General features: G+C 39.5%; 1 protein-coding gene across 6 annotated transcripts in view; it reads right to left on the bottom strand.

The window, feature by feature from the left end:
• RUNX2 (RUNX family transcription factor 2) overlaps nucleotides 1-26,365 on the bottom strand; it is a 242,607-nt gene that overhangs the window by 88,307 nt on the left and 127,935 nt on the right. For all 6 annotated transcript variants that reach the window (XM_017878096.1, XM_017878095.1, XM_017878094.1 and 3 more), the window contains exon 5: nucleotides 24,076-24,180. In XM_017878096.1, the coding sequence (XP_017733585.1) occupies nucleotides 24,076-24,180 (105 nt within the window). The remainder of the gene's footprint in view (nucleotides 1-24,075; nucleotides 24,181-26,365) is intronic.

Below are 26,365 nucleotides of genomic sequence, written 5' to 3' on the forward strand. Positions count from 1 at the left end.
AGAAATTAGTAAGCACATTATTTCGTGCTTAAGGTCTGTTTTCAGACAGTTTGAGAGCTCATTTAATCATGTATCTGTTTATTCTCACCTAAATCTCCAGGTACAATGTTCTTGGTCTGCTTGTACATCCCTCCCACAGGTACACGTAAGACCTATAAGACCTCAATGTCAAGGAGAAGCAGTGGCAGAACTGTCACACCCCATCAGCTTAATGTTGAGTAAACGGTGGAGTACCAATGCCGCCCCCTTCTTATTTCCCCGGAAAGGACCCAACCAGCACTTTCACTGAATTAGAGGTAGAAACATGGGTTGCTTAACATATGGATAATATGGATATAAATAACTGGCGTGCAACTCATTGATTCTAAATCCTTTCATGTATTTAAAGCAATTTCCTTAAAGCAGACTGTCAGGAATGGAACCTCTTTTTTCTCTCTTTATTTTTAATCAGTGTTTCTCTGTACATTTTGCTTTATTTATCTTAATGTCTTTTTTATTATTTGCTTGTGTGAGGGTCACATGAATGCTGGGGGGCTTATATTCCACAGAAGTCTTTAGCAGTTGGACAAGCCAAATCTGGTCATGTGTTCTAGCCACAGCTGCCCCGGGAACATTTTTAAAGCTAGTAATTTATATTGCCAAATCATATTTTTGTTAAAAAAATTGCAGCAACCAATTAATATTGACAATTTATTTAATAAAAATCACTAATTCACTTAGTAAATTATGTAGTAGGCACAGAAGAAATACAAAATCAAATGTACCTAATCCCTCAAAAAAACAAAAAGAAAAAAATAGCCTCATTCTGTCACTGTTTGGCTTCCTCCCACACATTTCCTGCCCTTAAACATGTTTGTAGTCCATGCTTAGAAGAGAGCTTAGAAGAGTGCCCAGACTAGTGCCAAGAACAGTAGTGGTACGTAGTAGGTGCTTAATACTCTTGTCGATTGACTTCAGACTCATTTCATGAGTGTTTCCCCATCTTAAGACACTCCTTCCTTTTGCACTTTCCTTCTCCATGATGTTGATAGTGACTTTAAATGGCATATACATTTCCTAACAATGAGGTTCATTCCTGAGTCTCATCACACTGGGGTTGTGCGAGTACTTTTCCAGCTGGCTTCTTTGCCTCTATATAACCCTTACCTCCTATGTCTTCCTTATATTTGGTTCCTCTTGCTTTCCCCACCAAATCAAAATATCTCTCTTGCTTCACAACATGGAGCACTTCTGTGGACAGAGGTAGAATGGATCCAGTCCCTGTAACTCCCTATCAGGTGGCAATCCAAAGCCCTCCCTTCAACTACCTTGTTGGGGAGTTCACGAGGCAACCCTAGTGCCTGCTCCATTAACTCAAACTTTTCTGAGTAGCTTTTACAGCCCTGCATCATTAGCCTGATTCTACCTATTCAGTGTGATTTTCCTCTTCTCCCCAATGTTCATCCTCTGTTCCAAACTAGCTGCTCCTACTTCTTCACATTTCCTGGTCTTTTCCTTCCCTGTGCCTGTAACACATGCCTTCAGTCCACCTAATCCATCATAACCATTTTCTTCAGGACCTAGTTTCCTCCAAGTGATCTTTTCTTTCTTTTAAAATTTCAATTACATGCTAAGGATAGTATGACTTTTACATTTATGTTGCACTTTACAAATGACAAACTTTTACTATACACTATCCTCTAAAATAACCATTATGGGTAGGTGTTATTATTTCCATTTTTCTGCTGAAGATGCTAAGGCTCTGAGAGACAAAGTGGTTTGTCAAGGGTCACTCACTCTTTTTTTTTTTTTTTAAGAGATGGGGTCTTGCTGTATTGCCCAGGCTGGAGTGTAGTGGCTATCAACAAGTGCAATCACAGCACATGACAACCTCGAACTCCTGGCCTCAAGTGATCCTCCTGCCTCAGCCTCCCAAGTAGGTGGGACTACAGATGCATGCCACCACACCCAACTCAAGGGTCACTCATTCTTGACAGTTCAGCACAAGAGCTCCAGTTTTGTAACTCTAAGTCCAAATGATCTTTCCATTACGCCATATCCCCTTCCAGTTACTGCCCCATTTCTCTGCTCCCTTTAAACAACCTGAAAGCGTGTTCACTTTCTAAATTCATTATACTCACCTTCTAGCCTCCATTTCTCTTAATTTTCAGCAAATGATCTTTTGAATCTATCCTTGCACTGACATCTTTTTTGCCAAGATCACCAATGCCTTCCACACTGCTAAACTCAATGACAGTCCTTGGTCAGCAAAATTTGACACAGTTGGTGACATTCTTCTTGAACAGAGTCCTTTGCTGCCTGAATATCACATTCCTTGGGGCTCTTCCTATCTCACTGGTTGCACCTACTCAGAGTCCCACATTGGCTCCTCTTCCTAATCCTTATTTCCAATGTTGAGAATTACGCCAGGGATCTGTCGTTGGCCCTCTTCTCTATCTAAAATTATTTATTCCAGTCCTATGACTTTAAATACTACACCAGATTTGACCTAGAGCCTGAAGGCTGACTCATGGTCTAGCTCCTACTTGATCTGGGCCTTCCAAGGACCATTCTCTGCCCCCAACTATCTCTGTGGCTTCATGTCTTATCACTTTCCCATTCACTCACTGTGCTGCAGCCACACTGGCCTGCTTGCTATCCCATAACCACGCCAAAGAGCTGGGCCTTAATGCCTTTGCTCTTGACATTCTGCTACCTAGATATTAATAGGTGGCGCACTCCCTATTTAATTCAAGTCTCTGCTCAAATGTTGCCCCATCAGCAAGGCCTGCCTGACCTACATGAAAAATCATCCACCTCCCTCCATTATCTCTGTTCCCTTATCCTGCTTTATTTTTCTTTAAAGCACTTATCACTACCTGCATATTTGCATATTATATATATATATATATTCATTTGTTTGCTTACTGTCTCCCTCTTTCAATAGAATGCAAGTTCCAAGAGGAAAAGAATTTGTATATTTTGTTAAAGGTTATATTCCTAACACATAGAAGAATGCCTGACACATGGCAGGGCTCAATAAATACTTGTTGAAAGAATGAACATGTGATAGCTGAATTGAATACACAGTGCCATCTAATTGTTTATTAATTATAGTACTATCTCCAGAACAATATTTTAATTCTTCTAAAGTAGAACTTTGTGCCTTATATTCCAAACTTGTGTGTAGTTGGCATACTTGTAGGCACATAGTAGGTGCTCAATAAATACTGTGGTTGCCTGGTTGATGTGAGCAATGTAGAGAAAAGCAGGATCAGAATTGCAAGTATATTCAGCAATTCAAGTATAGTCAGTTATTTTCAGGTAACTCTATGATTTTTACAAAGAAAATTAACTGTTATAGTCTCTGCTCTGTGGGAATATGGTTTTTGATACTGAAAATGGAAGATCACGATGTATGTGACCATAAGAATGTGTACAAATAACTATAAACATGCCAAGTTCTTGGGTTCTTTATGGCAAGAACCCAAGCTAAAGTAAATTCAACTGAAAGAAGAGTAAGGGTTGAGACTAAAGAAAGAATATGGGATGTCAAGAAATCTAGACAGAAATAAGGGCTGCATAATGTCACATACACACAAGGAAAAGGAAATTAATCAGGAAGGGGAAGGAAGGAGGCAAGTGGTTCAAAGCTGCAGGTTACTGTCAGGTTTTAGAAACAGAGAATACAGCTATGCATTTCTGCTGGCAAGTTTTTTCCAAGAGGACAGATTGTGGACCTTGAGGTTTTGCATCTATAGCACTTACCCTGTCAAACCAGAGACATTAACAAAAGAGCACCTCAGGAATTTGAAGGAGTCAGGAGGTTCCGTATGTTTCCAGATCATACTTAGAGCCACTTTTTCTCCCTGGCCACAGATTATTACATATGAGTTTTATGTATAATGAATATATGAACCTTGAAAGGGCCATTCAGCTAACTGGAAGATTCCGTTTAGTTTATTTTCATATATTTTACTGAAATGTCTTATACCAGAGAGGAAAATAATCAACTTTTTTCGTTGATTTAATTTATTTACATGGCAAAAAGGATTAGAAACTGAAGGAGATCATAATGTATTTGCCAGTTAACACATTGGTGGCATGGAATAAATTTATAGTTTATCAAAGTTACCACAGCTGATTCCTTAGTAACCCAATATTTCTATCTGATTTCTCAATGTTACAAAGGTGAAACATAGCCTCTAGGTAGTTTCATCAAGAATGTAAGATACTTAACAAATACTCTCCATTGCCTAAAATATGGCACTGTTTTTGTTCTTAATTTCCTACCCCAAGCCAGGCAGGGTGGCTCATGCCTGTAATCCCAGCACTTTGGGAGGTTGAGGTTGGTGGATCACCTGAGGTCAGGAGTTTGAGACCAGCCTGACCAACATGGAGAAACCCCATCTCTACTAAAATACAAAATTAGCCAGGCGTGGTGGCGGGCACCTTGTAATCCCAGCTACTCAGGAGGCTGAGGCAGGAGAATCTCTTGAACCCAGGAGGTGGAGGTTGCAGTGAGCCGAGATCGCGCCATTGCACTCCAGCCTCCAGACTGGGCAACAAGAGCGAAACTCTGTCAAAATAAATAAATAAATAAATAAACCAACAAATGAAAAAATTCCTACCCCAGAATTTATGATTGCATTTGAGTAGATCCCATATAGTCAGTCAGAAAGACTTCATTGCCTATGAAACCTTCATATGCCTGTGAACTTCCTTGTCATATTAACCAGGAAAATGCATTTTAGAACTACCTCTGCACACTTTTCACAAAGCTTTTAACCACAGTGTTTTTCCACTCAGTCTCCGGCTCTCATCAGCCAAGCTGCCACTACCCTGGCTTATTTCTTCTACTTTGTTCTATGGGCCAGCCTCCCCAACTTTGCCTCCTACTTTTCTCTACTTCACTTAGCCTCCTTGATGTCAAAAGTCACACTAGAAAGGCTGCTTTAGTTTTTACAAGCGTTGAATAAAAAATAATAATAATTCAAATTACATTTCCAGGTAGACTTAGTAGCTTAAGGCAAAGCATTTGCCAAGCATAATGCTTCTTCTTTTCCAGATACACTTATGAACTGAAAATGTTACACTTTTCAGGATTTTTAGAGTCTTCAATCTACATCCTCTCATCTTTCATGTTTCTAGAATTCCAAAAATAAGAAAAAGCATTATCTGACATGGGATCTTCCACCTTCCCTTCTCCAGTCACCCTATCTCCTATGGAGATGGTCCAGGTGAAAAAAAGAACTACCTTACCTGCTGATTCAGCCATCCCTGACCTGACTTGCAGCCTTCTTTTGTTTGGAAAGGCTAAACATTACCTTTCCATTCCATCCTTAGTAATGAGCAAGCTGCTACACTAAAAAGGCATTTTTTTTTTCTACATACATCTTTTCTCCATTAATTCCACTTGTCTTTGATCCTCCACCAGAACAACTCCGAACAAAACTACAAGTACATAACCCCAAAATTGATTTGAATTGTTTTCTTCTTCACATGTATCTGATTCCTACTTACTTTTGCCCCTCCTCTCAAAAAAGGTATATAAAATTGGCTAGCTTCTAGTTAGAGTAATCTGAAATTATTTTGGATGTGGTAACATAGTGATATCTTACACATTTTTCTTCAAATTCACAGCAGGAACTTCTGTTCATCTTGAATCTGATTTGAATCATACTAACCAATTTTAAATATGAAATGTTCAACACAGATGTGTGATCCCAGGCAAGTTCCTTAATTTCTCCAGCCTTCTTTCTCACTTGTAAAATGGCATCTTCTCTGTCTACTTTACAGGGTTATTGTGAAGTCATCAGTGTTATTACAAACTTTGTATGCTATGCAAATATAGAATATATTATTTTCTGAAAGCCCAGAAAAGCCTAGGGCAGGTCTGAGCATCCTTTGCTAAGGTATACATAAACCAGTCCAAAAGATGACATATAGAGATGGAGCCTTGAGGAAGTCTGAAGAGGAAACCCAAGAGACCCTCAAAACATGCTTAGAGTGCCCAACATAGCATATTCTTATTTGATTAGCATGCCAAACATCTGTGAGCACCTATAAAACAGAACAGAGATAAAAGGAAAAAAGAGGCAAGAAGAAAAGCAAGGAGAAGAATGTACACTCAATATGAGTTGTCTTCTAAGGCAGACAACCATATCAGAAAATAAATAATCCAGTGGGCTATAATGTTTTTAAAGGAAGCGATTTTATACCAATTTTTGTAAATTAATTTTCAAAATGTTCATTTGTAATCAAGCAGGATTTACCATTTTGAGATTAAGATTCAGGGTATAGGTCAGTCAATTCCTTTGAATGATTAAAAAATAAAATCAGTTTAGAAGATGCAAAACTGTATAAAATAAAAGTATATGTGAATATATATTCATACATACAAATACATTTAGGAAAAAGTAGTAAAAGGAATTATGTCAAAATATTAACTGCGATTATCTTTGGTGTTGAGTTTCAAATGACTTTTACCTTTTTCTCAATGCTTTCTGGATTTTCTGAAATGTTTACAACATATCTTCTTATATACTAATTAAATTAAGTAAATGTTATTTAAAATGTAAAAGGAAACAATTGGCAGCACTGAGCATCATATATATGTTTTTGTTACTAATCCTAACAATGTTGTATTTTCACCAAAACAGAATTTTTTTCCACATAATCTAAATTATCAAAAACCAAAAGTATGATTACCTACAACGGCAGGGCATTTATCTACAATGGCATTAAAGACTAACAGGATCAACACATCTTGTAAGGTACGTGAGAATATTAATTTCTTGTGACCAATAGTGATTGCAATTTCTCTAAGAAGAAAAGATGGCTTAGTAAAGACAAGCAAGGCCCAAGGAACTTAAAGGCATATTGCTGATTGTCACAGGAGTCTCTTTACCTTGCTCCTTCACCTTCCACCCGCTTCACACTGTGCTAAAGACAAATAAAAGGACTACAAATCAAGCCCTTTATGGACCTTTATGGGTGCTAATCTTGGGTTTATACTCAATTCTGCTGGAGGCGCTTCCACGTTAGACTCTCAAAGTTATTTCATCAGCACTTAGCATTCTCAAAGGCCCTGGACAGAGCAGCCATGGTACAAAAGTTTGCTCAATTAATGTAGAAATAAACAATATAGATATGTTATTAAAGCTGATTTTCTTTCCTAAAGTTACCTTATTTTAATTACCAAGCTCACCAAGAACAAAAGCATCTAAATATCAACACTCGAATTTTACTGGAATATAATTATTTGTCAATTAAAAATGAAATAAAACTTAAAAAAGAAGAATTTCCCTGAATTGCTACAGATACTTTGTAAGTTGTATAGAGGTCTTGGGATTTAAGATGCTATTTTGCAAATGATAATATTTAAAGCAGTTGCTTTAAATAATTTCTAAACCATTAGCTTTCCAACAGCCTGGCTAAATGTAGAGAAGAACAGTGAGGTTATATTTTCTTTTCCTTTTCTTTTTCTTTTTCTTTTTTCTTTCCTGGAGTCTCACTCTGTCACCCAGGCTAGAGTGCAATGGCATAATCTCGGCTCACTGCAGCCTCCGCCTCCCAGGTTCAAGCGATTCTCCTGCCTCAGCCTCCCAAGTAGCTGGGACTACAGTCACCTGCCACCACGCCCAGCTAATTTTTATATTTTTAGTAGAGACGGGGTTTCACTGTGTTGGCCAGGCTGGTCTCAAACTCCTGACCTCACATGATCCACCTACCTCGGCTTCCCAAAGTGCTGGGATTACAGGCATGAGCCAGCATGCCCGGCCTGAGACTGTGTTTTCCTGAAGTGAAAACTTTCAAAATCCATTCCAAGAACTGACCAAATAGCACCAGGAATAGAAGTAGGAATAGAACTCAGCTATGATTCAGCTGCAGGAGCTCATTGCAGTAATGAAAAAACATACATACACACATACATAAATAAATACATGCATAGATACATAATCTTCTGATAGACTTTTTGGAGCAATTTATTCCAATTTAGAAAGGAATGAAAGGAGACATTTATAAATTTGCCGGAAATGCCACCTATTCCTTCAAACACAAGGATTTCTCGCTTCCCCATAAAAGTTTTTGTTTACAGCTAAGAGATGACTCATGCTGTTGAGTTCTTAGCAGAGAGGCATTCAGTAAAAGTTGTAATAACCAAAGGCATCTATCTAGATCATCAGATTTCCTTCCTCTGGTCAGTTTGTGCCACAAATCTCATGCTATAAAAGATACATTTCATCCTTCAGTGTCAGATTTTTTCCAGTTCAGTTGCAAAATTTTATATATTTATATTTCAGTTCTCCTAACCAGAGAATAAAGAAATGGTGGCTCCATACCACAGAAGGGCTTCTTCAGCTATATCTGACAGTGGGTTGACCCTCAGTAAAAATGAGTCCTTGGGGCTGGTATGTCTTGCAAAGTCCTTTTCCATTAACTTACTTCCATTCAAATGCTACCACTGGGCTAGTTGGTGACAAATTAACTATAATCAGTTTCTCCATTCACTATCCTCGGCACAGCTCCAACACAATCTAGAATGAAAGCAAAGGAAGAGGCATCTCTCCTTCTTCTTATTCAGGCTATTTGGCTCTACCAAGGAACTGCTGCACCAGGTCTCACAAAATATAGAACCAATATATAATATACAGAAAGGGGACAAAAATATATTCTACAAAAAATAAAATGAATGTTCATCCTACGTTTTGGACAATCGATGCTTTCCTAATTGCTTGGATCCCTGGCCCCAGCAAATTTCTTTGCTATGTCAGATCTGTGCTAACAATGTAGACTTTCATAAATACCCAAAGAGAGTCAATGTGGGAATCTCCTGAGACATGCTCAAAGCACAGGACCTTCACTGACACACTCTCCAAATCATCCACTTTTGTTCCCTTTGAATCTCAGGACCTTCATAAAAGCCTCCATCCTTCTCTATTGTGCTTTAGGCATTATCATGGCCATGTGTCCAGCCTTCTATAAAGCCCTGACCACTGAAAGCTCTCACTCTGTCTCTATCACAGTAACTCTTAAGGAAAGGGAGACTGGTTTATAAGTCTTAAGTAAAATCCTCAGGGGAGAACAGATAATCAAACACTTTTTGTGGGTATACCAATGGGTGTTCTGTTGCTTCAGATAACCCAATATATCCTCAGTTTCACAGTTTATTCTTCAGGAAAACAGAGCCAGCCTCAGTTACTGCAGAAAATATGGAACTGGCCCTCCACTGTCCCCCACATAGGTAAGGAAGAGACCTTTCCTATAGCAAAGTATTCGAGAAGAGGGTTCTTTTTTTATAAAGATAAACAACAGGAGGAAACCAAACCTCTCTCCAGCTGATTTTCCTTCCCACCATCAATCCTCTGGCCTCACAGCAAAAGAGGAGGGCCACTAATCCCCTTCAGGTTGGCTTTTCCGGTGGAAGAGACAGCCGTAGCTTTTACGAATCTTTAGAAGAGGTTTGAAAATAAATCATTTGGGGGTGAGGGGTGGGGGAGATCCAAATGTAGAAATCATAAGAAGGACTAAATAAAGAGCCAAAGTGACAAGACCACTAAGAAAATGCCATGGACAATGAAGAAAGGAGAGCAGTGGAAGAAAGCAAGTTGTGACTTCTGACCCACCTTGGGCTGTGGGTGATTCTCCACCAGTGATGGTGCTTTGGAAAGGTAAAGTGTAGTGGCTAAGGGTCTAAATGTTCTTAATGAGCCATGGAGCCCAAGTTATTTTGGCAGGAAAGAAAAATAGGCTTTCTGAGTATTTTTCCTTTCCCTAGCCTGGCACCACACCCACTCAGCCTTCTTCCTTGTTGTGTCACCTGTTTCAAAGTCTGCTTCTTTGGTCTCTTGATTATTTTTTTCCTTTAGAGAAAATTGTATGCACTTAGTTCAAAACAAGAACTCATCTAAAACACTGTGTGTGTGTGCATGTGTGTGTGTGTGTACATGCGTTGTTTCTCATCATTTCATCGGTGAGCTATCAGTGAATGCTTAAAGCAAACCATGTGCAGGTGTGCTAATTTATGATTACAAAAGTTGCTCAGACAGATATTTAATAAGCAAAAGCATGAATTAAAAAATAAACTTAAAAATACAAACTCTGATGCTTGGCTTCTCCAAGAAAAGTTAACCCTGAAAACAGGTCTCTTTCTTTCCTGCAGCTCCAGCTCCAGAGCTGAAAGGAATGGTGTGTCCAGCCAGCCTTTCTTAGACTTGCTCTGCTCAACTTCTCTTCCAGCCTTTAAATGCATGAAGGTTTCTGCTTTCAAAAATAAATCCTACTTATTTCCTCTCTCTTTCCTTCTCTGTGACAATAAATTCCTTGAGGGTGATTTTTGGATTGCATCACTCAAGATCCAGGTTGTACGAACTTTGGTGTCACCTGGAAATGTTTTGATTTCTCCCAGTAGGGAAGGAACAGACAAAATGAATCAATTTCATAAAGCCCCTACTTTTCTATCTGGAATATACAAATCAAATGAACCTGGGTTTTCTAACAATAAAACACTATCTCCCTTAGTCCAAAATTAATAATGCACCTATTCTGATTATCAATAACAATTTTTTGATCATATGGCAGATCTGTTCCTCTTTTGGTCATATTTTCTCAATTAAAGATTCTAATGACCACTGAATCAAGACAAATTACCCTCATTATTTATGTCCACAAATCTCTGTGAGTCTGAGCTTCAGAATTATAATGGAAAACAGAAATCATGCCTTTGATTTTGAAAGCAGAAAGGTGGCATTTTGTTGCACTTTATAAACACACAGAGAATCACTAAAAGGGAAGGGATTTGAAAAGTCCTCCATTCAAGCCGTCATCCTTCAGCAACCTGAACTATTTAACAATTCTTATAGTCAAGAAGTTCTTCTTTAAATCTAACCTAATTCAGTTGAAACCTATTCTTTCTCTGACTTTGCCAGAAACAAAACAGCTGGTCACCATACATAGCTTAATAACTCTCATAATTTTGAAGTCTGTTATTAAGTCATTTTTCAGTCTCCTCTTCTTGAAGCTAAATGATCCCAAGTCTTTCAACTTATCCTCATAGGTTCAATTTTACAAGCCTTTAATCATCATCAATGCTCTTCGCTAAACATTCTGAAGTTTTCCATGTTGCTCTTATGTTTTGAAACCCAGATCACCTTTGGGATTGCTTCTCATTGTCCACAAAAGCCAAGGCTTTACTGCATGACACATAGTCCTAAGAGAATCTACTCATATAGATAACCTACTGCTTTGTTTGGGTTATTTTTAGTAGAGGCCCACTCTTATGGCTCTTTTTTTTTTTTTCTAAGAAAACATGTTCTTTGGGACCCAGAATTCTTATGGAGCCCCAGCTACAGACAAGCCATTCCCCCTCCATCTACTCCCACTCGATTTTTCTCACCAGCGCTCTTCAAGGTCTTTCTCAACCTCCTTTCCCTACCAATTTGGGTCTTGTGGTCCTCTGCTATAAAATAAGTATCTAGCTAATCTGATCTGATTCACTTATTTAAACCAAGTTGTTCACCAAAAATGGCTTAGAATGTGTTATCCTTTGCAGATAACATCTGTGAACATCCTGTCCTCGAAGCCTTAACTCGAAGAAGAATCTCAGGCACCTGGTGAGAATGATATGAGAGTGGTTTGGGGCCAGGAGGGATGAACATGAAAGGTCCTTTTGTGCTCCTCTAATTACACCACACCAGCCTTGGGTACAACTATAAACAGCAACTTTTGGGTGTGTGAGTCCAGTCTACTCTTTTTGCAACTTCTTCCCAACGATGTAGGCATTGCTAATGTCCTCTCACCTAGCAAAGTGAGGTATTAGATTCTGATACTGACTGTGTTCAAGGTTTGCACACAACGTGCCTTTTGCCTTGATGTCTCTTCCCCCAACTCTTCCTCAAACTGGCTTCTTCTCACCCCTTAGGTCTGTGCTCCGATGTCATCTCCCCAGACCGGCCTTCCTTGGACCACTCTTCAGTAGGTTCCATTCTGTTCCCTCCCACTCCATTACTCTTTACTATGACATCAGTTCCCTTTACAGCACTTATCACAATTTGCAATTAGATGTGATTATAGATAAATGTTTGTTTACTTGTTTCTTGCCCTTTTTCTCTACAGAATGTAGGCTCCTCAAAGGGAGGATCGCGCCTGCCTGGCACCTGGCTAACAGTAAGCACTCAAAAGTAATTTTTTGAATGAAAAAATGCTGGAAATATTACGTTTTCAAACACACCTCTAATTGTCACAAAAAAGGCTCTGCTATTTTAAAGGGGGATGGTGTTTTCAGTGTTGGGACAGGGTCAGGGGAGGAATGGATCTTTCTCAGATCCATCTAGTCCCACATCATTCAGGTAACACAGGCCCTTCACATCACAGAGGCAGTCATTAACTGGAAACAGTCGTCAGTTCTATTGTCATGCTCCTTTTCCTTACAGCAATTATCCTCGTTTCCAGTTATTCGCTCTCCTTTGAGCTTCAATACTCATTCAACAAACATACCTATATCCATGAAGTGCATGCCCACTCTGTGCCAGGCCTTATACCTTTGACTTCTGTACTATTCAGTGATGCTACTGCAGCACCAAGCATGCTTCTTATGTAACACTGCTTCATCACACCAACCAAGAATGCCCTGGGCCCGACACTTACACAGACTTGACAAACGGCAATAGGATAAACAGGAAAATATCTGGAATCCTTGCCTGTCTCTATAAATCATCTGCTGACTTGCAGAATAACACAGGACAAATGAGTTCTCGGGTGTCCATGCCTCAGTTTACTTATGTGTAAAAAGGATAATGCCTCCCTCAGAGGGATGTACAGAGAATCACTGAGGTAATGTCTAAGCATTTGGAACTCCTTGGCAGAAAGGCGCTACATAATTACTATTTGGTATTTAAGCTGCCCTTCATGTGTGCCAAGTACTTTATGATCATTCCTTAGGAGTTACTCCTAGCTACTTTGCGAAGTTGTCTTCATGTCTATTTCCATTTGAAAGACGAAGAAATGGAAGTAGAGAGAAGTTTAGTGATTTGCTTAAGGTAACAAAGATGGCAATGAGGTCTCAAAAGAAGAATTCCTGAGTCCTCCAATTCCCTTAGCCATAAGGGAATCCACCTCTTAAACATAAACTACCCTTACAGATTAATTCCCTGTTCAGCTACTCTGAAACAGCCCTCATGGTAGAAAACACATTGTCACTTGTTTTTGCAGGCTGGAGTAAACAGTGAGGGGGTGAAACAGAAACCAAAGCTCTAGAATTAGTAACCCAGCCTTCACACTCACCCTTCTTTTTACACATTTATATTACTCCTCACTTCCTGTACAACAACCTGCATTTGGTACCTTCATCATCTCCTTGAAGGGCCCATCTTTGCCACTAATAATTTCCTAGGCCAATCCTAAAGAGGCATAAAGCCCTGATTAATCATCCTGAGTATCCCCTGCAACCAAAATACATGCTAGCATTTTTACGCAGGTTGTATCTCATAAAATTTAACTCCAAGGAGATAAATGAGAAGATGAGAATGCATGCTGTGGAGGGTGCATATGCAGTCTGAGAATTCACAGAAAAAGGCAGAAAGCACCAGCTTGCTTCAGTGTCGTCTGATGTCTTCCCCACCAGCCAACTACTGCACAACCCCAGGAAGATACATACCCAGCCGGCACTGGAGTCACCCCATCCACCTTGCCCAGAGCTAGTCCTACCCCAGTTCATGGTCTCCTGGCCCTCTTAAACCATGTCCCTCTAGTCCACACATTATTTTCTTCCCTATTCTTAATTCATTGATTCATTTACCATACAAAAGACAGCTCTTATGGTTCTGAGTCCTGTACTCTCACCAAGATGATAGAAACATGTGGACACCAATATCTAAGGATGCCTGCTGTGGTTGTTCAAGGAGCAACAGCCACATGACCTCTGCAGAGCAAGTGTAATGATGGAGTTCTTTAACATAAAGTTGGATAAAAAGTTCCAAAGCAACTCAGTGCCTGCCCACGGCAAAAGTGTAAAATAGGGTATTTAATTTCCTCCCCCTTTCTTTGCTTTCTCCTCTGCAGGAACATTCCCTCCTGCCTCCTCCCCACTAACTGACCCTAGACCTCTCCAGAGCTCTCCAGAGTGACAGGAGCTTAGAAACATTTCCCTTCCACCATCTTTCATGAATATTATCTGTCCTGTGTTCCATTTCCTTAAATACTACTCCAGCTAACCTGATAATAATGACCTGAAAGTCTCAATACAAAGGAATAACTGGAAGTGTGGATCTCAGGCACTCAGAGCAGACAGGCTTTCAGCACAATGCCTCTCACATCACCACATGTTGGCAGCAGCTAACACACACAACTGCTAACATTTTCAGGAATAAAAACTCTCTGAGAGTTTCACACCAACAGTTTCTCGTTGAAGGAATTACTGAAGGATCTACATCAAGAAAAAAGCAAACTCAACTTAGAAGGAAGAACTAAGGTGAAGGAAGGAATGATGAGCAAATGAATCAATAAACATAATGGATAAATACAAGTATAAACATTTTTTAAACACCGATAATGACTAATCCAGAAAATATAAAACAAGAATATACTAAAATATCAGATAACGACATTAGAAGAGAGGGGGTGAGACTGCAGTTTAAAGAATGCTAAAGTTCTTGTATGGACAGAGATCATGATTAATTTTAATAAGACAAATTTACATATTAAAATGGTAAAGATAATACTAAAATAAAAGAAGCACATTCAATGGTAACTTGCAAACCAATAGAGTAGGAAAGCTAGCATGTATCGAGAACAACAAAAAAGGAATACTCTGAAAGGAAAACATTTGCAGAAGAGAGAGATATGGAAATACAGAAACCCAAAACTCTTACCTTCCAGTAACAAAATCTTGCACTCTTAAGAGTATATCAGAACTGAAAAGCATCAGGAATGCTCATTGTTACAGTCGACCTGCAGCAAAATTGTGATGCCTGAAGTTGGCAACCACTGGCCTCAAGGCCAGCAATGGTCCTGCCTGCTGCACACTGCCACTCACCGTTTACTTTCTGGTACCCAGGATTTCACTGACCACTCTCCCCCTATCTTCCAAAAGCTACTTCCCAAAAAAGGATTCTATATCACTTGTTTTTATCTTAATAAGAATTTAAGTCCGAGTTACCGTTTCCAGGGGTGCGTGGGTTTAAGCCTTAATCCTAAATTTTAATGAAGGGTTTTGGTCTTCCAACAAATAGATTTTCACCACCAGTGCACAGTAGAAGAGAAATTCTGAGAACTGGAGCCCTTCCTTTGCTACTTACAAACACAGTCTTTTATTTTAACTGTTACATATGATCTTGAATTAATATTCTAGACCTAAATGGTTTTTATGCCTTTTCTTAATTTCCAAAAGTTACTTGAAAAAACAAGAGTAATTAGTTATTTTTTATACCTGCCTAAATAAAAACTTTTGAGATTTTATGTGAAGGTCAAAGATGTTCTTTAGTTGACATCATAAGTGGGTCCTATAAAAATGCTAGGTAGGGACAGGTATGAATGGGAAAAGCAATATAACAAATCTTTTCTTTTCCCTGCTATTTTTAAGTATATCCTATTCACTGGCCTAGTCTTCCTTGAAGAAATTGCCAGACACAAACAAAATAGAGGTGAACAGAGTATTTCAGTGATCTATCAGGAATTATTATCTTTGAGAAGGAAAGTCATTTTTATTAAAAAGAGAGAGAGAGAGAGACCAAAAAAAGCGGGGGGAACCCCTTTCTCTCAAGTCCCTGTCAAGTCCCTAACACTATTTTCAGAATGAATGATTCCTGACTTACACTAAGATACAAACTACTGACACATTTGGATCAAGCATGTATGTGTTTTTAGAACACATATCACTTGAAAACTTGCCATGCTATATTTAGTTAGAAGTAAATATATCAACTGGAACATACGCATGTGGAAACTGTGCTCTTGCTGTGAAAGCTGCAGTGCCTTGTTGACACAAGTCCAATACAATGAGAACGCACATTCAGAGCCGGGAAGCCAGGGAAGAGAGCAAAGGAGGGACACGAGCATGTTTTAACGGTGGTGATAATTTGCCATGAAAGGATGTTAATGCCATAGCTCCTTGCTGCAGCATGCCATGTGCTGCTGAATTAAATTACTGCCATGCAGTCTGCGAGCGAAGGAATGTGTAAACAGGCCATATATCCTTGCATCAGTTCCACAGAATGTTGCACAACACAAAATGCCTCTCGATGTGTCATTTCCTTCTTGGCTATCTTCCCAGCTCCTGACAGCCAGTCAACAAAAAAAAAAGGACTGAAAGATATTTAAAACTGGTCTTCTCAAGAGCACATTCCATCAACCACCAGACATAACCTCCACCAGCGCTTCTGACCCATCCCCCCGCCACCCTCATCCTTCTTGAAGAAAGGGAAACAGAGAACAGTGGGTTTTTTTTACTGTTATTATTCTCTTAAGTTAAAGATTTTCAACGATGTTTTACGTACTGGTAGCCAAGTGATGAATATCTATGACAATCAAATTGCTGCTTGTATTTGCCAACTTGTAAATATCAAAACATGGCATTTACTCATAAATTCTATTCCTTGGGCACGTCAGAGACAGTAAAGAACCCAGGGGAAGTCTGAAAGTCAGGAAGTTCAGGGCTTCTCTACTAATGCTTTGCATTAAGGACTAAAACACAGGCCTGTGGCATCTGGGGCATGGCACAAAGCCTATCAAGGTTTTTTCAAATCATCTTCACAGACTGCAAGAATGTGAATGCAAGAACTGTGTCCAGAAAAATCAAATAACCTTAAAAAATACATCTGCTGTGCCTCTATCCAACACATTTTACATGTCCCCCCACCTTATTTCACATGTGACCAATCTCTAAATAAGCATCTTCCTGGGCCGGGCACGGTGGCTCACACCTGTAATCCCAACATTTTGGGAAACCGAGGCAGGTGAATCACGAGGTCAGGAGTTTGAGACCAGCATGGCCAACATGGTGAAACCCCGTCTCTACTAAAAATACAAAAAATTAGCCAGGTGTGCTGGCACGCACCTGTAATCCCAGCTACTCGGGAGTCTGAGGCAGGAGAATCGCTTCAACCCAAGAGGCGGAAGTTGCAGTGAGCCAAGATCCCACCACTCTACTGCAGCCTGGGCGACAAAGCAAGACTCCATTTGAAATAAAATAAAATAAAATAAGTATCCTCTTTTGGTAAATAAGCAAAGATCACAGGCCAGTCTTTGGCATAAAAAGCTCATTCCTTCACCCAACTAAGATGAAAAGTAATGGAGGATAAAAGTGAGCTGCTGCTGACATCAGCTGGAATGAAGAAGAGAAAATGTCAACCCCTCCATTCTCTCCACCCTTCACCAGGCTGGAAAGCAGTCCCAGAACTAGGTGGAACAGCGTGACAGAAAAATGAGATAATATCTTGCCTAGACCACCTGGTTTGTTAAGTCTGTTAACTCAAGTTTTTTAAGGTAAAACTTCTGCAATTGGACATGCCTCAAAAATACGGAGAAATAAAACTTCTCTGAACAATTACAGATTTGTTGATGAATTGGGCACAATTGAGAATGAGCAGACAGGAAAAGAAAATCGTTTAGCTGCAGGACCTAAGCCTAACAAGCTGAGTGAAGCATGATACTAAGGCAAGCCTAGAAATACCAACAGTGCCCTGTACTTCCAGATAACCTCCCACTAACCTAAGTCCCAGACCGTTACTGAAGCCATACACAAAGCCAAGCAGAGAAATGTTGCAGCCATGTACTCTGAGCCTGCAAGAAAGGAGCTAGATCACGGGAGGAAAAAAGGCAGAGCTTTTTTCTCCCACCAGCTCACGATAGGTGGCTGGCTGATCAGTGGTGAATGCCAGTGCCCTGGCAGGAAGTACACAATTCACAGCTTTGTTCTCTCCTTGAGAGTAAATACGATTTACTTACCTGAGACCTGACACACAAAAATTTTTAGAAACCCACTCACATGTATCAGGCAATAGGTTTGCAAGGGTACCAGCAAGCAAGAATTTCAAAGTTGGATGATATAAAGTATAAAACCTCTCATCTTGGCCGGGAGCACTGGCTCAAGCCTGTAATCCCAGCACTTTGGGAGGCCGAGGTGGGCAGATCACCTGAGGTCAGCAGGTCAATACCAGTCGGCCAACATGGCAAAATCCCATCTCTACTAAAAATACAAAAATTAGCCAGGCATGGTGGCACACACCTGTAATCCTAGCTATTTGGGAGGCTGAGGCAGGAGAATTGCTTGAACCTGGGAGATGGAGGTTGCAGTGAGCCAGATCAAGATCATGCCATTCCATCTCAAAAAAATTTTAAAAATTCCCTCTAATCTTAACCATCTGAGGATTCATAAGATATTTCTGCTACAGACTTGTCATGTTGCTGGGTAAGGCTCATACTTCTTTTTGTTCAAACATCTGATGTTCTTCTCACTTGAGTATTGATCTGCTAATACCAAGCACCACAAGCGAATACCCACCACTAATTCATCTGATGTTCACCAAATCTGCTCAATTCAGAATGACACTACCATTAGACTAGTAAATTTGGAGTCACTTTCTTTGAATGTCCCCTAGATTGAAAAAGCCAAGAGTCCTTTCAGAAGATGGTACCCTGAAAAAATTATTTCTCCTGTTGTGACAATGACAACTGCCAGCTAAGCACTTACTTAAGTTGATGACATTGGTGTCATGAACCACACCCCCCAACGTTCATACCATTGGTGGTTGTTTCCCTTAAATCCAGGCTGCACCTGTGTCTTGCTTTAACCAATCAAATGTAGAGAAGCAATTCCATGCCAGTTCTGAGCCTAATCCTTAAGAAGGTCCAACACCCTTGGGTGCAGTGGCTCACACCTATAATTCCAGCTGCTCAGGAGGCCAAAGCAGGAGGATCACTTGAGGCCAGGAGTTCAAGACCAGCCTGGGCAACATAGTGAGACCCCATCTCTACAGAAAATGTAAAAATTAGCCAGGTATAGAGGCACATACCTGTAGTCCCAGCTACTTAGGAGTCTGAGGTGGGAGGATCACTTGAGCCCATGAGTTTGAGGTTGGAGTGAGCTATGATCATGGCACTGTACACCAGCCTGGATGACACGGCAAGACCTCATCTCAAAAAAAAAAAAAAAAAAGGAAAAAAAAAAAAAAAACAAGGCCTGAGACCTCTCACTTTTGTACCTGAGGGAGCCCTGAGCTGCCACCATGCAAGAAGTCAACTCAGCGGGAAAGACCACACGGAGAGGCCACATGGAGAGGAAGAGGATCCAGGATTATACAGACAGAGATGCAGTGGGGCCTGCTGTCCCATCATTCCAGCTGAGTCCAACCATCCAGCCATCCCACCAAGGCATCAGATACATAAATGAAACATGTGGGATGTTCCAGCACAAGCCATTATCTGATTGCAGCTACATGATAGACCCCAAGCCTTACCAATAGAAAAACCATCCAGAGGAACCCCAATCAACCCAAAGAATCATAAGAAATAATAAACTGGATGTTATATTTGAGGGTAGTTTATTATTTAGCAATAGGCAACTAAAAATGCAGAAAGAGAATTTATTCTATGTAAGGTTATTTACTTTTTCCATCCTCTGCACAACCAATAACACCTTTTTCCATCAGTCCTCTTCCCTAACTCTGAACCACTTCTATAGAATATGATGTTGCTAACCAAGTTTTCACATTCCTGTAGAAATTATTTAAATCCGACTGGAAGTGGAACCAAGTCCACAGATGGAACAAGGGATTCTAATAGAAACTGATGTTTAAAAGAGCTAGGTATCTAAATGCATTACTATTGCTGCTGCTGCTTTACCACTTCTCTGGCTGACAGTTGTTCTTCAGAGCTAGCTTGCCAATAGAAGGTCAAAATGCCTTGCCTAAACACAAGACTTACAAATTTGGGATCTTAAGTATGATGTCATGTCTTAAAATGATAAGCTGGCAAAGAAAATAAATGGCATTTTGTAAAGATGTGCACCATTTTCATGTTTATGCTACTTAAGATGAAGGTTCTAATAAGTCATCGGCTATGTTCCTTTAAAGGGAAGTTTTATAACCGAGATGAATCACAACTGCAAAAGATCAAAGTTAAAAAACATCAATGATGCCATAGGGTACTTTTTAATCTTGTAATGAGTGATGATCATGTGCTCTTATGAAGTCAGTCCAACTGCCAACGCCAGATGTGTATATTAAGAAAAGAAGTTGTTTGTGATGTGACAGCACTGGTTCAGCTGCCAGAGACAGAAAACACAGAAGGATGAAACCTTTTGGATTTTTGAGTGAAAAGCAAGTCTTGGCAGATGTGTTGATAGGCAAGGTCTCAGAGTGGAGTACCAGTGCCATAGCATCTGCTCTTGGACTTTGCTGCAAACAAATTAAATTTATCATCAGTTCTGCACAGCTTTCCCTGGGCAGCATGAATATCTACTCAGGCATAATTTATAATACAAATTAGTGTCGTTTACTAATGAGCAAAAGTTAGTAAAGCCATCTGCAGGGGGAAAAAAGTAATATACTAGAGAACAGAATCTATAGATGGTATCTGTTTCCTAGAAGCATACCATAAGAAAAACTCTACGGCAAACCTCTGACACTGAAGAAAATTGATGTAACAATACCTGACACTTAATGAACACTTTCTACATGACAGTCACTGTGCTACCCATTTTACATACATTGCATTTAACATTCTTGCGGCAACTGATGAGGAAGGTATTATCATTCTCACATAAAAGATGAGAAAACCAAGGCAAAGAGAAGTTAGGTAACTTGCTTGTCTCCATACAGTTAATAAATGGTGGAGTTGGGATTTCGATCCAAGCAGTTTGACATAAAGACCCAACCAGTTAACCCAGAATTTGTCCTCGTTCAAACAGCTGAGCTACCAGAAGCAGGCTTTTCAATATATATTCAGATCTTTAGAGGAAGGAGTAAAATTCCATCAACAGGAACTGATAGTACAAAATTCTCAACTCCTTCAAGCCACTATAAGTGATAAACAGAAGCATACTACTTTTATGACTAATAACCACTAATTAAGGAATTATAATTTGGGGCAGAGGAGGCTAAACAATTGCCTATAAATTGCTCCGTTCCCCTCTCCACCCGCCCCAGGAAGGCCTTTTACTAAAGCCCTTCTCTATTAAGGATCAATAAAATTAGCCACTTTGAATAAGCAAGGGTTGACAAACTACAACCTGGCTCACCAATTATTTTCATAAGTAAAATTTTAGTGGAATACAGGTTGAATGTCCTGAATCTGAAAATCCGAAATGCTCCAATATCTGAAAGTTTTGAGCACCAACATGATGCCACAAGTGGAAAGTTCCACACATAAGTACGTAACATAAACTTTGTTTCTTCCACAAAATTATTGAAATATTGTATAAAACTATTTTCAAGTCATGTGCATAAGGTGTATATGAAACATACATGAATTTCATGTATGGATTTGGGTCTCATCCCCAAGGTATCTCATTATATATGCAAATATTCCAAAAATTTTAAAAAATTGAAATCCAAAACACTTCCGGTCCCAAGCATTTTGGATAAAGGACACTCAACCTATATAGCCATGACCATGAATGTATGTATTTGCTTATGCTGCTTTTGAGCTACAATGGCAGAGTTGAGTGGTTGTGACAGAGACCACCATATGGCCCACAGAGTCTAAAGGATTTTCTGTCTGGCACTCTACAAAAACTGTTTGCCAATCTGTGTTCTAGAGGATCTCCCATTTAACATTACATGTACCAACTAATCAAACTCCTATTATAGTCACTGTTTAAGAAAATTGGAAATCTTGCGCATTTCCCACACCTAGGAGTGTCAAAATTAAAGAATAATATTGAGAAGAGGGCTATGCTACACATATTCAATGCCCAGGATGACCAAGAGCAGAGAGGAATCCAGCACAGAGTCCAGGTTATAGGATTCAGCAGTCGCTGAAAGCAGACCCATCCCTCTCTCCAGACACTGACTTCGTCAAGTCACCCCATAATGTCAGGAAAATGACCTTGCATTTTCACCGATATTTTCAGTTAATAAGAAATGTTATTCAGGCTTATCTAGAGCAGGTGGTCTACCACTTGCAGATCTGTATCTGCTTCCACCGCCCACCCTGGGCACCACACAAAGCCTGAACTCAGGTCCCACGTATACCACCTGGCCCCTCTATTCCTAACTCTCACTGCTTTCAGAGTACTTCTTTGCCTTTACAAGGCAGTGAGTCTATTGACTAATTTGGCCAAAAACCTCTCTAAATAAGGTACTGCTATCCACACTTGAAACAGAAGTGACTTTTCCAAAGCTACCCTGCCTTCTCACTTATTGTCATATCGTTCAGAACAGGGAGCACCTATCCTTCCCTGTTTCCTCTCCCAACCATCAAATTTTGAGCATCAACTCTTGTGTATATGTACATATACACACAAACATACACACACACACACACACACACACACACACAAATGGTTTTTCCAAGAACTGAGAAAAGCAGCTGAGATCAGCAGGAAACATCTTTAAGAGATAAGTATCTCATGGTGCTACATGTTAAAAACCAACTATCCTGCTATATGCATTACTAAAATGGACATCATGCCTTTTCAGGAATTCCAGGGCTAGTCTGACCAAAAGTTAGAAGACATCTTCCATCATAAGGCATCATCCCCAAATTATGGCCATCCAGAAAAGGCAGGCAAAGCCCCAAACCAGGCAAAGCTCTGTTCTATTCACCTGCACTCCATAACCACTAGCCCTTAGGCCTAGAGACTTGGGGCTTACACACATGTGTACAGCAATCACCTAACAGGACATTCCCAAATTGAACAGACAGGGCCAGCACTGACTCAACATTATGAACCTGGAAGAATGCCATACACATGAAGGGAGAAGAAAATAAAAACCTCAAAGACTTGCTTTTGAGGCAGGAAACCTCCCTAGTTCAGGCAAGCAGTCAGTCTTTGTGAAAAGAGACAGCAGCAAAAGGGACAGGACCCATCATAAGTTCCCACTGCTAGGAAGGTTTGCTACTTGGGTAGAGGCAAAATTTTATGAGACCTTTTCTCTCATTTGAGGGGAAGAAGAGCTATGCCACTCTCATGATCTAGGCAGGTTGATTGTTACAGAACAAGTACTTCTGCCAGCTATACCTCCACCACAAACCAAATTGAACTCCCTAAATGCAGTGATTAGGATTCCAATGTATTCACTCAGCAAAGGCAGAGTTCTATATGATGTTTCCATTGGCACACAATTGTTAACGGTTTATATATCAAATCATCTTTAATCTCTAAATATATTTAAATACCGCTATGCTGAGTTTGTTCAAAGCAGTTTTTTGGTGGCGGTGGGGCAAGCAAACCTCAGTCAATTTAGATTTAGAAGGAACATACATATTGGCCCAAATAGATTATGTGCACTACCTGAAACTGATTGCCGGTGAAACCTTCTGGATGTCCAGACAGACAAATAAACCAAGATGGATTTAAAGGTGGTTTGACTCTATCTGTTAAAAAGAAAACTACCTATAACAATTACTAGAGCATGACCAAACAACGGTGTTGTAACAATCAAGCAAGTTATCATTTGCAAATAAATTCTTTGTAATTAAGCAGTGTGCTCTTCATAAAGGGAATTGAGTGGGCGAGTTAAAAAGCTCAAACACATTCTTAGGCCATGGGAAACACATGCAAATGCTTTTTGACTAAGCTCAAGATTTTTAAGTTTACTCTTTTCTTCCTCAGCTCTCATGGGTCTATTCTGCCCCAGTATGTTCAGTACATGAGCAAAATTTCTTAGCAAATAGTTAACAGTGACTGAATAATTATTCACTCATTTCCCAAAGTTATGGAGGCCTTAGCAATTGTGTGGTAAAGGTTAAAACCGTAGTTTTATTTTCTAACTCTGAAGTTTGATTAACTGTCCCTCACTAAAAAAATATATATGCAGATAGCAAAGTCTACAAAGACACTATGGGTTGAAAGTGACCCTAACTCATTTGGAATAAATTCCTCATAGGGTCTCTGGAAACTCTATTACCATTTTCAATAAAAAGGGGAGTACTTACTTCTGGGTTCCCGAGGTCCATCCACTGTAACTTTAATTGCTCTGTGGTAGGTAGCTACTTGGGGAGGATTTGTGAAGACAGTTATGGTCAAGGTGAAACTCTTGCCTGCAGATATAAAAGGGGAAAACATACAGTGAATATTAAAAAACAGTGTTGATGATTACACAGCAGCATAGATTTCCAAATTGCATTTAAGCATCTCTAAGGAGGCAATGAAACAAAGACAAGAGGCAGGACTCCTTCTTCTAAATTGGAAACCCCCTGTTGACCACTTTTAAGACATTTCCAAATTTGCTTAGTGTCAAGATCATCGTCCTCATTGTAGTGCTACACAGGAAGACTCCAATTCCAAAAAAGCTCCTCAGTAGCAAGAGTTGTAATGAAAACAAAACCCTGGTCCACTTGAGGGAGGTTCTTTTTCTTTCAATTTTCTCCAACATCAGGAACACATCCAAGCACAGACAATTTTAGAAGTCTTTATTTAGGGTTAGGTCATGACCTCATGAGAGAACAATAGTAAATCATTGTTGATTATGTTATTTACTTCACATGGTTTTAGCATTTCATTTGCTTAGCTGCACTACAAGAAGAAGATAAAAGAGGAAAGTTCTTATGGGAATCATTTTAACAGGAGCCAGTGTCTCCTGTCCTGGCCTTAATGTGCCTGTGGTATGATGATTTCATCATTACTGGAACAAAGTTTTTCTCCTCCCTGTCTACCCCTCCCCTAACATACATCCTTGCTGTTAAATCTTGAAATAACTCCCTGACAGTGACTTACTTTTTGCTAAATGAACATGACATCTCTCAATATAAACTCAGATTTTGCTTTTAGCAGAAGGTGTGCTTCATTGAAATATTACATCTGATGCTTCAAATTAATGAGCTAAAAGCAATGAATAAGAAGGGGAAAAGAGGGAAAAGTTTGGTAGCATATTTGGATGTCTGTTTTCTCCAGAAGATACGATTCTCTGTTGCACAGACTTACTAACAGTTGTAATCAGTTAGATTTGCAACGGTTAATCATGTCAGATAGTCAAAACTGCAAACTGTTACAAGACAGGAAGAGGTGGGCGTGAAACAGTGACTCAATAAAACATTCAGCAATCTCAGGCCAGAGTGCTCATTTAGTCTGCTCCTGTAACAGACCTTTAAAAAGCTCATTTTGTTTTGCTTTGTTTTTTTGGTCAGAGATTCTTTTTCTCTTTACTGAAAACTGAGAGTATTAAACCAAAACACAAATCTTTGACAATATGTACCAATGCAAAGTTTAATGCAGTCTTTTCAAAGCTTAATATGGAACAGGTTATATACAAGGCTTAATGGAGAACAGGTCTTTGGCTGTCAAGTCTAGTGAATGGGTTTTCTTTTCAACCTAGACCATGTAAGTTCCTAAAATCTGTTTAAGACACACATCATTTGTTGCTGAGTATAAATAGTTTTAAGTCTCCTTGGCTATACTTTTCCATAGCCAAGGGGAAAAAAACAGGAAAGAAAAGACAGGAATGGGGTGGGTGCAGTTTGAATAGGGAAAGGCGAATAACAATTAGAAACTTGTTAAGTGCCACTTCATACACATTATTTCAATTAATCCTCCCCACTTAGATTTCTCACCCCCATTGCACAAATAAAGAGGCTGAAACCTCGAGAGACTTAGTAATTTACCCAAGTTCACCCAACTAATACATGAAAAAATGAGGATTTGAACTTCATTTCTCAGAGTCTAAAATTAATGCTCTTTTTTTTAAATACTCCGTCACTTGGCCACTTCCTTAAGCGGCTTGATCATGTGCCATTTAAAAAAATTAATAAGTAATTTATTTCTAGGTGCATCCCAATCAGCTCTATGTGCCCAAGAAACAGTAAATATAAATGGACTAATGCAATATCTCAGGATGATGAAAGTATCTATTTTTAAAGTGTCATTGATAAATCATATTTCATCCACTATATTGGGTATTATGTAGATTTAAATAATTTATAATTAGTTAGCAAAGAGAGGCTTTATTATAAACATTAAGATTAACCAAAAGAATAAACCAGCCAGGAGTCTAATAAACCAGTTACAGAAAACTAAAAGTCTACAGAATTGGAAACCAGAAACTTGAATAGAATGCCACTGGGTCCAAGTTAGAACCTCAAAACAATGGAAAGATCACAGAAAGTGAAACAGTTGATCTCTAAATTGAAAATTAGTTTACACTAAAACATTTTAAAGTGCCATTTTGGGGTCAGATTGGTGGTCTATGGGCCCAGGATTGCCTTTCTAACAGTGGCTCCCATGGCTGTT

Source organism: Rhinopithecus bieti, unplaced genomic scaffold, assembly GCF_001698545.2.
Source record: "Rhinopithecus bieti isolate Rb0 unplaced genomic scaffold, ASM169854v2 scaffold_9981, whole genome shotgun sequence".
Classification (NCBI taxonomy): domain Eukaryota; kingdom Metazoa; phylum Chordata; class Mammalia; order Primates; family Cercopithecidae; genus Rhinopithecus; species Rhinopithecus bieti.